The sequence below is a fragment of the Lonchura striata genome, chromosome 16, assembly GCF_046129695.1.
Source record: "Lonchura striata isolate bLonStr1 chromosome 16, bLonStr1.mat, whole genome shotgun sequence".
Classification (NCBI taxonomy): domain Eukaryota; kingdom Metazoa; phylum Chordata; class Aves; order Passeriformes; family Estrildidae; genus Lonchura; species Lonchura striata.
The window spans coordinates 3,935,002-3,948,082 of NC_134618.1; the positions used below are offsets into that span (position 1 = coordinate 3,935,002).

The window sequence follows — 13,081 nt, forward strand, 5'->3', positions numbered from 1 at the left end:
CCTGTGCTACTTTGACATTGAAAAACATATTAGTAAGAAGCATCATTGTAAGGAGTTTAATGCTGTTCTAAGAGTGTGTGCTCCTTGTGAGCATAGGCTTTGCAGGAAACCTTTGTAGTGGGAAAGTAGCACAATATTAAATTTACAAATAGGAGCTTATAACTGAAGTGGCTTGAGAAGGGTAGGGGCTGTAAAGCTTTTAAACTGGACAGCAGAAAGTGTTTTCTGATTTTTGAGAAGCTCTGAGAAGTGACCTGAAAAACAAAGCTTTATATTGCATGACTGGACTTCCTTACCAAGGCTACCGAGGAATACGTATCTCATATTAAGTTTTTGGAAATTAATTAAATCCTCCTGTAATAAAAAAAAATATTTTGATGAATATTGAACAGAACCAAAATGTTTGTGGGCAAGCATCACTCAATCTGTGCTCTGTGTAACCCTGGGTTCTAAGAGAATCGTGGCCCAACAAATAAAATGTAGCCTTGAGGATTTGTGGGGTTTTTTGCCTTTAACAGGTGCATAATTTCATGCACTTGGCAGATGTGTGTCCAGCAATTCCTGACAAGCAAAATTGTCTATGTGGTGTGCACTGTGACTGTCTTATTGGATCTCTTGTCACTGTGGGTTGAGTAAAACGGATTTTTCATCTTGTACAGATGTAGTGTTTACTTGTCTCTGCCTGTGGACTATTTTTCACTGAATTTTCTCCATTCCTTTGAGGTTTTGTCTAGTTTTGTTTATTCCTTGCCATGATTGTTGATAGACTCTTTAGGAAAAGAGTAGTTTCTTTCTTTATGTAAAAATTGATCTATCCTTAACATCTGTCTCCTGAAAGTTTCTTCAGTGTAACATTGTGCTGGGAATATAATTTTCCTTTGTCTTTGGATTAGTGGAAGTGTTTATTATGAAAATAACATTTAAAAATCATTAACACCTAGAAATTAAATCACAGCTTCCTGGATTTTGCCAAAGCAACAGAGAACCTCCAGCCCTCTCCTTTGTCTGCTAATTTACTCAGAGTAGGTTTGCAGGGTAGCCATAAACAAGTGTAATTTCTGGAAGCTTTTTTTTTTCCTGTTCTGCATTAAAGCAGGAAAGACTGTCTTAATTTACAGGATTCTGAAAATAAGTATTTATTTTTCAATTAGGCAGGTGTATACATTAAAAAACAAAAAAAAAAACCCAACCCAAAACCAGATGATGGTATTTAGTTAGACTGAATGAGTCTCACTGCTGCTGATTACTCTTTGTTTTTCCCTTTTAGGATGAATACTATCATTTATTAGCAGAGAAAATCTATAAGATACAAAAGGAGCTAGAAGAGAAGAGGAGGTCTCGTCTCCATAAACAAGGGATGCTGGGGAACCAAGCAGCCTTACAGACCCCCGGGCCCCAGCCCCCAGGGATTCCCCAGGTGGCTGCTGCCATGGGCCAGGCACAGCCCGTCAGGCCACCCAGTAAGTGCTGCTGGAGCTGCCTCTGCTTCTCAGGAGTCTTTGGACTCAAATTAATCCTGAGGTTGTGTTTAAAACTAGTTTTACTGACCATTCTTGTGTTGTGTTGCAGATGGGCCTATGTCCATGCCAACCGTGCCTATCAGTCGTATGCAGGTTTCTCAAGGTACCTGTTTTCCTCTCTAATTGCTATTTGTGGGTTCAAAATAATTGTTGCAGGGGGAAAGCTGATCTTATGTTGGGGTTTTTTGGTGTTGGGAGGGAGGAACCACAGGGGCTGCCTTTTTTCAGCACCATTCTTTGGTGTTGCTCTGTGTGTCAGTGCAGTGTTGACAGTATGGATCCAGCACTTTGCTGGGGATTGGGAATTAATTCAGTGCTTCCAAAGAGAGGACAGCTCAAGCAAGAATAGTGTGGATAATCTCATTTAAAACACTGTAAAGGGGGAAGGATGTTGGCATGTTTTCATCAGTTCATTAGCCAAAAATACACCTGTAGCTGGAAACACAGCACATTAGTCCTAACATCTGTGTAGCTAATGATAGTCTTTCTTGGTTTCTGATGGAAAGTGCAGCTAAAAAATCCTTGGAACTTGTTCACAGCACTTGTCATTACTCACTGAGGCTGCTGTGAACTCATGGGTGTTTTTTTTCTAAAAAATAAACCCATGTCTTTTAGGTGCTCCAACTTCCTTCAAAAAAGTGTCCTCAGCTATTTTATTTCTTGCTTCAGAGTTAGTAATAAGTAAAAATTTGTGTTGAAATGTCCTTAGGAAATAAAATACTTTTAAAATTCATTTGAATAGAAGAACAAGTTGGTAACAAGTATAGCTCCATAATTACAGCTTTAGACAAGTTTTTTGGAGGGATTCAAAGTTTTATATGAAAAGCACAACCCCTGTTAAAGCATTTTGGCAGCTTTTGTCCTGATTTGAAGCTTGGAGTTGCCTTCATACATCCCATATGTATTTTTATCATATTTACTTCAACCATTTCAGTGAGTCCTGAATAAGACATTGCTGTTTCAAAGCAAATGCCTGATTTTAAGAAACCATCCTAAGGTATTACTTACAAATAGCATCTGGTCTCTGCAGATCATCCAGCATCTACTCTTCATCTTTTGCATTTAATTTTTTTTTAAGACACCAAAAATTGTATTTCACCCTAACTAGCATTATTCTAAATACTTCTTGCATCCTGATTTGTCTGCTAAGTCAGGGAACTAAAAGATAAAGCGCAAGGCGGTTGAATCGCAGTCATAATAACTGTTAATTTTCTAGTAGAATATAGATCCATCAATTCTGCTGACTTGTTCCTAATGAGTTGTTTTGGGGGTGCATTTGCAGGAATGAATCAGTTTAACCCCATGTCCATAGGGAATGTACAGATGCCCCAAGCACCGCTGGGCCCGCGGGCGGCGTCTCCGATGAACCACCCGGTGCAGATGAACAGCATGGGCGCCGTGCCCGCGGTTCGTACCCACCCCTGCCCAGCACAGCCCCAGCCCACCCCACCTCATCCCCTCTGCCAAGGCCAGGCCACAGAGCAGTGCTGCAAACTGGGGGATCATTGCATGGGAACGCAGCAATTGTGACAGGCTTTTATGGAGGCGTTTGTTTGCAATGTTTACGTGCTCCAAAAACACCAAGCAGACCCTAAGAGGGGCACGTGCCACAGGTGCAGTAATCCCCAGCAATCTGTGGAAGAGCATCTACTGTCTTTGCAGTATATAAATCTTCTTTGTTCCTACATGAAAACATGTTTTTATTCTTTAGAAAAACAAAAATATTTTTAGTTTCCCTGGATTCTCTCTGTCAACCCAGAGAAAAAAAAACAGAGTTAACACTCTGAATATTACCTGCTAAAAATAATGAATGCTGTGGAGCAAATGCTGAAGTTATGGCCATATGCCCACTACCAGTTAGTGTTATTAAGCCAGTTTTCCTGTTTTTTTTTTTTTTTTTTGTCCTACCTTTTGATTTATTTCAGTGTATTTTCCTTTGCCCTGCTCCATGGTACTAAATGGTAATTAGTTAATCTGGGTGTTAATTTTCAGATGGCAATGTCTCCTTCCCGAATGCCTCAGCCACAGAACATGATGGGAGCTCATTCCAACAACATGATGGGTCAGGCTCCTACCCAGAACCAATTCCTGCCCCAAAACCAGTTCCCAGCATCCACTGGAGCTATGAATGTGAACAATGTGGGCATGGGACAGTCAACAGCCCAGGCGGGGGTGGCACAGGTGAGATGGATCCTCTAAGATTTATTTGCTCTTAATTATTTTTCTCTGATTTATTTATTTATATTTGTTTATTTGTGTTTCTATAACCATTGTTTGATGTAGTCACCCCAACTTTGGGGGATCCTGGGTTACATCTGCCTTCTTCAGAAGCTCTTACATAATTTATGGACATCTGTTAATGGGGGCGCAACGCCCTGCAATTCCTGATTTAAATCCCTTCAAAATGCATGCTGATGAGATTTTTGGGGAAATATCAGAAATCAGTTTATGGGATGCCTGTGAACATATGTTTTGTCTCTGTGTGAACCAGAGTAGCTAACTTTAAATCCAGGATTATAATAAAGTGGTTGGGCAAGATCTTCTAAAATTTGTTTTAACTTCTTTGATTCTGGAGAAAAGATTGTTGGGTTTTTCCTGTAACATTTTTCTGTTGCAGTAGTGGTCAGTGAAGTAGCAGTTATGCTTATGATGCTGAAGTATCTGCTTCTCCAGAGGGAAAGGCTTGTTTAACTCAGAGCCCAAGTAATTTAGGCTAGTTAAAACCTCCAGAATTCTGAGAGATTACATAGATCAGGTTATGAAGGGCTCTGTCGAGTCAAGTGTGGAATATGTTCAGGATGGAGTATCTACAGTTTCATGGGCCTGTGGCTCAGTTGTTTGACTGCCTTTGTGGTGAACATTTTTTCCCAACGCATTTAGTTCCATAAAACTGCCTCTGTAGAGACAATGTAGAAGTGTGTTTTAAATTTGAAACCTCATCTACAGGAAATTAACTGATTTGTATTTCTAAGAGTAACAGTTACATTTGAGGATGGAGTATTCTTTTTTATCACCAGTCATCTGATGCAATCTTCAGTAAAATGTATCACTTAAAGGTTTAAGTATATCCAGGGTACTTTATTGTTGCTGCTCTGAAAAACAGATTTTGTGAAGCATCTTGAGCTAAGTTTAATTAGAATTAAAGAGAAAACAAAAAGACTTCTTAAGTCTTGCTCTGTGCAGCAGTAGCATTAAATATGTTGACCTGCCCTCTAAAGCAGGGTGCCTCAGAGTCCTGGCCTAAAATGGGTATTTGCTCAAAACCGTTTTGTGTCAAAGCCTGACCTTTGCCCAACTAATGGCACGATTTAGAGGCTGCCTGTGGGCTTTTGTGTTACTGGGTTCCCTTTCTATGCCAGTGGAATTAATGCAGGACCTGCATGGCACCACTAGATCTGGGAGGAAGGTCCTTGAGAGCTGATGGCAGCGATGTCAGAAATCAGAGCAGTCACTTGCAGCAGCAGCATTTGTGGCTGATCTGCTTGCACTGACAGTATCCTGTCAGACAAGGCTTCAGGGCTGTGATTGAAGGGATAAGTGTGATTCCAGGCTCTGTAAGACTCTCTCTCTCTCTCCCTAGCAGGGGCAGGTTCCCAGTGCTGCTCTTCCCAACTCCATGAACATGCTGGGGCCGCAGAGCGGGCAGCTGCCGTGTCCCCCGGTGACGCAGCCCCCCCTGCACCAGACCACACCTCCCGTGTCCTCTGCTGCCGGGATGCCACCGCTGCAGCACCCGACCCCCCCGGGAATGACTCCTCCCCAGCCAGCAGCGCCCACCCAGCCATCGACACCGGTCTCGTCCTCGGGACAAACTCCGACCCCGACGCCGGGCTCTGTTCCCACGGCCACGCAGACCCAGAGCACCCCCACGGGGCAGACTGCGGCCCAGGCCCAGGTGACACCGCAGCCACAGACCCCTGCCCAGCCCCAGTCTGTGCCAACCCCACAGCCAGCCCAGCAGCAGCCAACATCTGTGCAGGCACAGCCACCCGGCACTCCAGTAAGTACCAGCCAGTCCCCTCTGCCTCGTGTCATGACATCCCACGAGTGTCCCTGTCTGTAGCACCATGTCCTGAGTATGTAGAGCCCATAGCTGTCCATAGAAACTTCTGCTTTAGACTAGGGGGTTGGTTCGAGATGTGTAAAATTGTGTGTTCAGATGTTCTCAGCATTGTGTGAAGGAGGGCGGGTTGAATGGCTGGACTGCTCAAAGTAAAATTGGCAGCAGTGTGCAGAAAGATGAGGTGTAACAGGCCTAATGTTCTATTTGGCCATAATCAGAATCCTTTCTGATCCTGAGATTTGCATCGTTTTTTTCCTTTTAAGATACAGCCAGGGCAAATGCACGTTTCAAGGAATGTACAGTGTTTTACTGGGCAGGTGTTTTCTCTGTAAAAGAAGCCTCTTTGGGGCAGAATTTTTCCTTGGCTTCTCCTCTGTAAAGCAGAGTTATTAAATGTATACTATCAAAACTTGGCTACAGTGACCTGTATCCATGTTCTGCACTGTTTTAGAATATCATCTCATGTCTCTTTTGTGCTGTTCATTTTTAGTAAAGGAAAATATTTCTATATATGCAGTGTCTTTCTTTTGTACTGTTTTTACAACAGCTATCCCAGGCAGCAGCTAGTATTGATAACAGGGTCCCCACCCCTGCCTCAGTTGCTAGTGCTGATACGAATTCCCAGCAACTAGGACCAGATGCACCAATGCTAGAAAGCAAATCAGAAGTTAAAACTGAAGAAACTGAGCCAGAGACTAGTGAGACACAAGTGGAAGCTAAGACTGAGGTAAATGAGATTCTCTACAGCTTAACTGAAAGCAGTGATAGATATAAAAGCACTTAATGATGTGTCTGACTCGGTGAGCTAAGGGGCGAGAGGAGGGTCGTTACTGCAAAGTAACTCCTGAGGAAAGCCATGGATGGAAAGTGCTTCAACAGTCTCAAACTAATATTTTGATGGCTGAAGTTTGCATTGTAGATGTAACAGTACCTCTTGTTGCATCCTTTCTTAAGGTGGAGGAGGATTTACAAGGATCTTCACAAATAAAAGAAGAAACAGATGGAACAGAACTGAAGCAGGAGCCAATGGAGATTGAAGAAAAGAAGCCTGAAATTAAAACAGAGGTTAAAGAGGAAGAAGAGAGTGGCACTAATGGAACCACTTCACAATCCACATCACCCTCTCAGCCCCGCAAGAAAAGTACGTGTATGAACACCGAGTTCCCTTGTGTGCTTTGCTTTCACTAACATTTGTTTTCCACAGTCTCAACTCCTGCTGGGAGGTTTGTTTTACACTTGTGTTTCCAGCATGTGGAGCTCTGGGAGATCAATACTCTGTAACTTAATTTTGAAAGTAGGATTCCTTTAATGTTACATGAATCAGGTGAGAAAAGCAAGTCACTGTGCCCTTGATCTCAGCAGTGCCTGCCCAGAAGGACCAAGGCAGTAAGGCAGTGATTGCTGGAGGAATTAAATGCATAAATCCCTCCCTGTACATCTTGGTGCTCTTTGAGGAAGAGCTCAGTGTAGATAAGAGTGCTTTCAGTAACCAAGGGTATCCATCGCTTTTCTTCTCCTGTTAAGAGGCTGTAGGCACCACCTTTATCCTGAGTTTTGTCAGTCACTTTTCTGAGAATCTGGCACTTGAACTCTCCTGAGCCTTTGTTCCTCCTAGGCTGGACTGCTGCAAGAGGCTTAACATTTATTGTAGAGTCCTGTGTTTTCAGGACTTGAAAGTTTTTAGTGTAGTGTTCATTTGCTCAGCAGTCTCTTAAATTAAGCTGCAGTGTCAGCACAGATTGAGGTGTGACTGCATCAAGGAAACTTCATGGTGTTGCAGGTTATATAAATGTTTGGGTGCCTTGTGTTAGTAAGAAATAAATAAGATTATAAAAATAGAAATATATTTCTCTGTTTGTAGAGCAAGCTTTGTGGCAGGCTGCAAGATAAGTTTTCAGACTCAAAAACCTTAGCAGTTTTGAGACCTCTGTCTTTTGGCATCTGCTTTATTGAGATGATGTTTTCTGTGGTTAGTTTTTAGTTTTCAACCAAAGGGAAGCTTTCAACATTATGCGAATGTCTAAATAATCTACATCTCCTTGATGTGCTTTGGGTTGCATTTGGTTACTAACCATAATCTTTTTGTAATAAATCACTATAAAACACATTTCCCTACAGATTGATGTTTTCAGGTGGCAGGAGAGTGGGGCACCCAAATGAGAGCCCACTGCAGAACCAACTGGCAGAGCCTTTTCCAACCCAAATGTAACACAGGGAGTGGAAAGAAAAAAGCTTATTAGCATTTCTGAGCCAGTGATATTCCCAGTGGAAGGAATCTCCTGCTGCCTGGTAGGAATGTGCTTGCACAGGGAAGGTTCTTGCAGAGTCAGTTCAGGCTGGGTCACCACGTATTCCAATTCTTCCTTTGGTGACACAATTTTATCTTGGAAGCTTTGTCACCCAGTAACTGTGTAGTGCAAAACACGTGCTGTGTGGGCAGGTACAACCACAGACATGAGTTTAAAGGGTGGCATTTTCTCACCAAGGAGTTTGTTCAATGCTAATTGAGCATTGGCATTAAAATGCTGAATAAACCAAGAGGTATTGGAGAGTAATTACTGGCAAGTGTGCTGAAGGGATAGGTGGTATTTTAAAACTTCTGAAGAGGCTGATCAGGAGTTTTGCATGAATTGCAGAAGTATTGGGAATTCTTCCTCCTTTCCATGCAGGCAGATTCCTGTCGGCCATCCCACAGTAAGCTGGGACATGGCAGGCAGTGAGGGGAAGTGCCATGGACTGTGTGCTATAACTTAGCAAGCAGAGCCTTATTTTGCCTTTTTTTTTTTCACATCTAACATGAGCAAGAAAGGGAGTTCATGGTTCCTTGCCTTTCAATCTCAGAAAACCCACTATATCATTTGGGCAGCTCCTGTCTCCTTGTTGGTGGCAGCTTTAGTTTGACCTTGAAGATGAGTTTTACTGGTTTTCTCACTTCTTTGTGAGGCATAATGGAAAACTTGCAGGAGCTGGGGTTTGAGGTGTATTCGTGTATGTTGTCCTTGTAATTTTGAAAATGTCTTCTCTTCCTTTATGAATTTTCTCCTTAGTAATCATAAGCAGACTTGCCTCTGAAAGAAGCAAAAAAATTAAAAAGGTAGCATTGTACTGTTCTTTGGTAGGTTATACGTCATCGTGAGTCAGGCAAAGATCCCATTTTCTTTTTACCACCCACACATCCAAGACAAAATGGGATAACTGGATGCCAGCTCCTTGCAAAGGTCTTCAAGCTACTGGAGGAGAGCTGAGAGCATTTAATTTTGGAAAAAGGAGAGTGGGAAAAACAAAACTTCTTGTAAAATCCATGTACAGGGAGATGCTATGATCAAATGTGCTGGTATTAGTCATAGTCCATAGAGGCAGAACAGCTGAAGATAAAGGCAACTTTTCTTTATGTCTTTAGGTAAAGTAATAAATTGAAATAACAACTGGATTTTAATTTTGATTTTTTTTCAAACTTCAAAATGAAAGTGGGTAATAAACTTCATCAGTAAAGATAATTAGGCTTTAAGGAACTTGTCAAAAGTCACACTGGATCTAGTTTGAGTTTAAAATAAGATTGGATTTATTTGAAAGATACTGTAGCTTAATGGTGGGTTATTATAGGAGAAAATTCTAAAAGCAGTGTCAAGCAGGTAGTCAGAATAGCTTATTAAAAGGTACTTTTTGACCTTTACATTTCCTTAAATGAAATAATTCAGATTATCACGTTATGAACTATCTGAATCAGAGCAGTAGGGAATACTGTTCCTCATTAATGGAATTGAATATTTATTTCTATACTTGAGGATCCCATAATATAATATGCAAGAGTTGTTTATAAAACTTCGAAGTGTATAGTATGGAAAAATGCCTGCATGTATGGTATTGATGAATATGGAATAGAATTGCCATTTTGTTGGGAGTGAGTTTGTGGCAACAGCTGAAATGATCATACAACCAAAGGAGTAGTGTCAGCTTAATTTGTGTTCCCTTTTTATTTGTGTGTATGCTTTAAAATCATAGATTTTGATCTAGATGTCCCAAAAAGCAGTTTATATCATTCCAAAATACCATCTGAGTGAGAAAAGCAATGATCAGCCTCAAAAGGGTCACTGAACCCTCTTGATTCAAGTGCTTTTAGCAGAATTAATTGCTCCATTTTATTGGTATTGTTCTCATTTCATCCAGGTAGATAAATATGAGATGCCATCCTGCTTTCCTTAGTTTTCTTTTTTTCTTAATGATAGGCATTCTTCCCTATTTAAAGACACTGTTCCTAAGGAAATAAATGTAATTACACTGCTGAGATCTTCAAAGAGCTCTCCAAGTTATCATTATTTTTCAGAAAATGTATTGCCTTTTTTTGTCCTTGTCAGCCACTCCTGTAAGAATCATGGCTGTTGCCATGCCACTGTTGCCAAGTGGTGGCATAGAAATTTGGAAGTATTAACACTTTCAAAATCAATTAACAATCCATCAGACCAGGACTGTTTGTACACCGTGGCCAGGAAAATTCCTGTGCCAGCTCTCAGGGCATCTGGTCACTCTCTGTAGAGCTGGCTCCTCACCCCTGCCCAGTGCAGTGGGGTTTGCTGGAGGAATCCTGCTTGGAAACAGCGAGCAAGGTTAGAAGGGAGGGAGGGAAAATTACACTCAGCCTCTCCTTTGAGGAGAAAAGATTCATTCCATGTTGAAACAATTGATTGAATTTGATTCTGTGTAAGTTTAGAGGGTTTTTTAATGCTCCACAATATGTATCATCACGGGCTAGAGTTGTTCCCATATCCCTATTTTGGGAATATCACCTGCTGTGATCTGAGTAAATACAAGGCTTTGTTTGACTCTTGTAGTAAGAGAGGTATTGCCTCTGATCAGGAAAGCCTGTTGCAGAATTTTAGTTAATGTATTTCTTTGGGGTTTTTTGGGGAGAGTCAAAAGACTAGGAGACAAAGGGGCAATTTTCTAACCTTTCTGACTTCCATTTCCAGTTTTCAAGCCCGAGGAGCTGCGCCAGGCTCTCATGCCCACCCTGGAAGCCTTGTACAGGCAGGACCCAGAGTCCCTTCCTTTCAGGCAGCCTGTGGATCCCCAGCTTTTAGGGATTCCGGTGAGTTGGCGTTAAAAAAAAACCCTATAAAAATATTCTATTTATTTATTTATTTATTTTTAACAATTCTCCTCTTTTATCTTTGCTCAGATAAACACTTTACCTTTTTTTCAACATCTTGAAAACCTCTTAAAAATGAAAGCTTTTGGTGTTTTTACAGGATTATTTTGACATTGTGAAGAATCCCATGGATCTGTCGACCATCAAGCGCAAGCTGGACACGGGGCAGTACCAGGAGCCCTGGCAGTACGTGGATGATGTGTGGCTGATGTTCAACAACGCCTGGCTCTACAACCGCAAGACTTCCCGCGTCTACAAGTTTTGCACTAAGCTGGCAGAGGTGTTTGAGCAGGAGATTGACCCCGTCATGCAGTCCCTGGGCTACTGCTGCGGGCGCAAGGTGGGTGTCCCAGAGTCCCCGGGGCTGTTCTTCCCAACAACCCAGCTGCAGTCAGCACACAAAGCTCCAGCTTGGGGGACTTTGTTTTTAAAATAGAAATACCCAATGGAAAGGCTGCAAAAAGTTTGGCTTTGTTATAAATATGGTCAGAGCTAGAAAGGTTGATAGCAGCTCTGCCCTTCTGTTATTATTGTTGTATTTTTCTCCCTCAGAGGACACCTTCTTTAGTCATAAGTAATGTTAAAATACTTCCCTGGTTTCCCATATCCATAAAGCAGAGGTGAAAGGGTCAGCTGCTTTTAGAGTTAATGATTGTCACCAGATTGAGAGGGCTGTGCTGGTACATTGGCAATAGCTGGAAAAGTGTGGTGGCCATAGCAGTGTCCTCTGATACCCACAAACATCAGGTTTGCTTTATAGATCCCTGCTGAACAAAATCCCCCATTGTAAAGCTGCTTTTCTCCCTTGTTTTGCAGTATGAGTTCTCTCCCCAGACCTTGTGCTGCTATGGCAAGCAGCTGTGTACTATTCCCCGCGACGCTGCCTACTACAGCTACCAGAACAGGTAAGTCCTTGAATCCAGGATTTTCCCCTTAATCAGGAAATTGAGAGTTCTTTTGAGTTCTCTGCACATACAGAGGATGAGGAAGATTTTTAACTTTTACTTCCCTTTGTCAGCTAAGTCAGGGAAAAGTTCTTTTTTTTCTCTTTCCACGCTGTCCTTTTGCAGGTGACTCTTTGTTTTTCTGTGCTGCAGTGTGAGGCACTCTGTTCCTCAGTGCTTGCTCTTAGCCAGGCTGTCCCATGCAATGCTTCAGTGCAGGTCAACTTGTCCATGTTTTCCATAAAATAAGGAGCAGGGCTTGCTGGAGGGAGAAGGGCAGGACTGCAAAAAGGCACTGGGAAATACCTTATTCTAGGAGAATTGTGAAAATATACAGGTTTATTTGCAACTTAGTGCCAGAATCTGCCAAGTAAAGGTGCAGTGATTGATTGCAAGACTTATATTTCCCCTTCCTAGTCAGTGCTTAGTTACATTTAAATTAGCTTGGAAATAGTATTAAAAACTACACAGACACTCCGTGAGAAGCTGTGAAAATTAAAATTTTTCTTATTTTTTAATTAATATTCAGACTTGGTGTTTCTATTATTCTTAATAAACAATTGTTAGATTAATTTTCCATTTAATGTTTAAATCACCAGTGTTAAAATCACAAAGCAAACTCAAAACTTAGCTTTAATTTTGGTTTCTTAGATGATGTGTGTCTTCCCCCCCATATAAAACACACAATACCAATGGGCTGAGACAAAAGCTTCATTTTAAATAGGGAAAAGGAAGTTATGAATTGCTTTCCAGAGGCTTGGCAGCCTCAAAGCCTTGCCAGCTGTGAAGTCACAGAACCAATTCAGACTTCCAGCACTTGTATTTTATCTTTTTGGGCCATCCCTTCTCTCCAAACATGCTCTTGGGAAGCCATCAGCCTATTGAGCTGGAGCAGCACAATGTGGGAGAGAAAAATGTGTCATCCCACCTTGTGTGGGGGGCCTTGGGTGGCCTTTGAGAGGCAGAAAGTATTGACAGGCAGGAACAAATTCATGAGCTCTCATAAAAGGTTTTATACAGCCACTGTGGACTCTGAAAAGTCAGGCTGAAGAGAAGTAAAGCAATTAAAATTTATTTAAAGAGACACTACAGTACTTTCAGTGGGGAAAAATAATCCGTTTCCTTAAATGCTGGTAAAATTTAAAATACTTTTCATGTTATGCATTCTGTATTTGGAAAAAATAATAACTTCATGTTGAATTAAAGAAGAGCTCATTCTTCTTTCAAAACTGCCTTCTTAGTTTAAGTTTGTGTTAAATCATTTGGATTATTCCATGGAAGGCAATGTTGGTCACTAGCAAGAAGTCCAGGGTGAGTGGAGCAGAAGGTTCCTCTGCACTGGGGGCTGTAATATTGCACTTTTCTGCCCATTATAAACATGAAGGTCCATTTAAGTCATATTTTTCTG

At 41.6% G+C, this 13,081-nt stretch overlaps 1 protein-coding gene across 6 annotated transcripts in view; it reads left to right on the forward strand.

Annotated features, from left to right (window-relative positions):
* Nucleotides 1-13,081, forward strand: part of CREBBP (CREB binding lysine acetyltransferase) — a 95,055-nt gene that overhangs the window by 57,756 nt on the left and 24,218 nt on the right. For 3 of the 6 annotated variants that reach the window (XM_021540802.3, XM_021540805.3, XM_021540806.3), the window contains 10 exons: nt 1,268-1,460; nt 1,570-1,623; nt 2,803-2,927; nt 3,513-3,701; nt 5,101-5,520; nt 6,131-6,310; nt 6,538-6,724; nt 10,551-10,669; nt 10,830-11,069; nt 11,546-11,634. In XM_021540802.3, coding sequence (XP_021396477.2) covers nt 1,268-1,460; nt 1,570-1,623; nt 2,803-2,927; nt 3,513-3,701; nt 5,101-5,520; nt 6,131-6,310; nt 6,538-6,724; nt 10,551-10,669; nt 10,830-11,069; nt 11,546-11,634 — 1,796 coding nt within the window. The remainder of the gene's footprint in view (nt 1-1,267; nt 1,461-1,569; nt 1,624-2,802; nt 2,928-3,512; nt 3,702-5,100; nt 5,521-6,130; nt 6,311-6,537; nt 6,725-10,550; nt 10,670-10,829; nt 11,070-11,545; nt 11,635-13,081) is intronic. The other 3 variants (XM_021540803.3, XM_021540804.3, XM_021540807.3) reach the window with 3 other exon arrangements.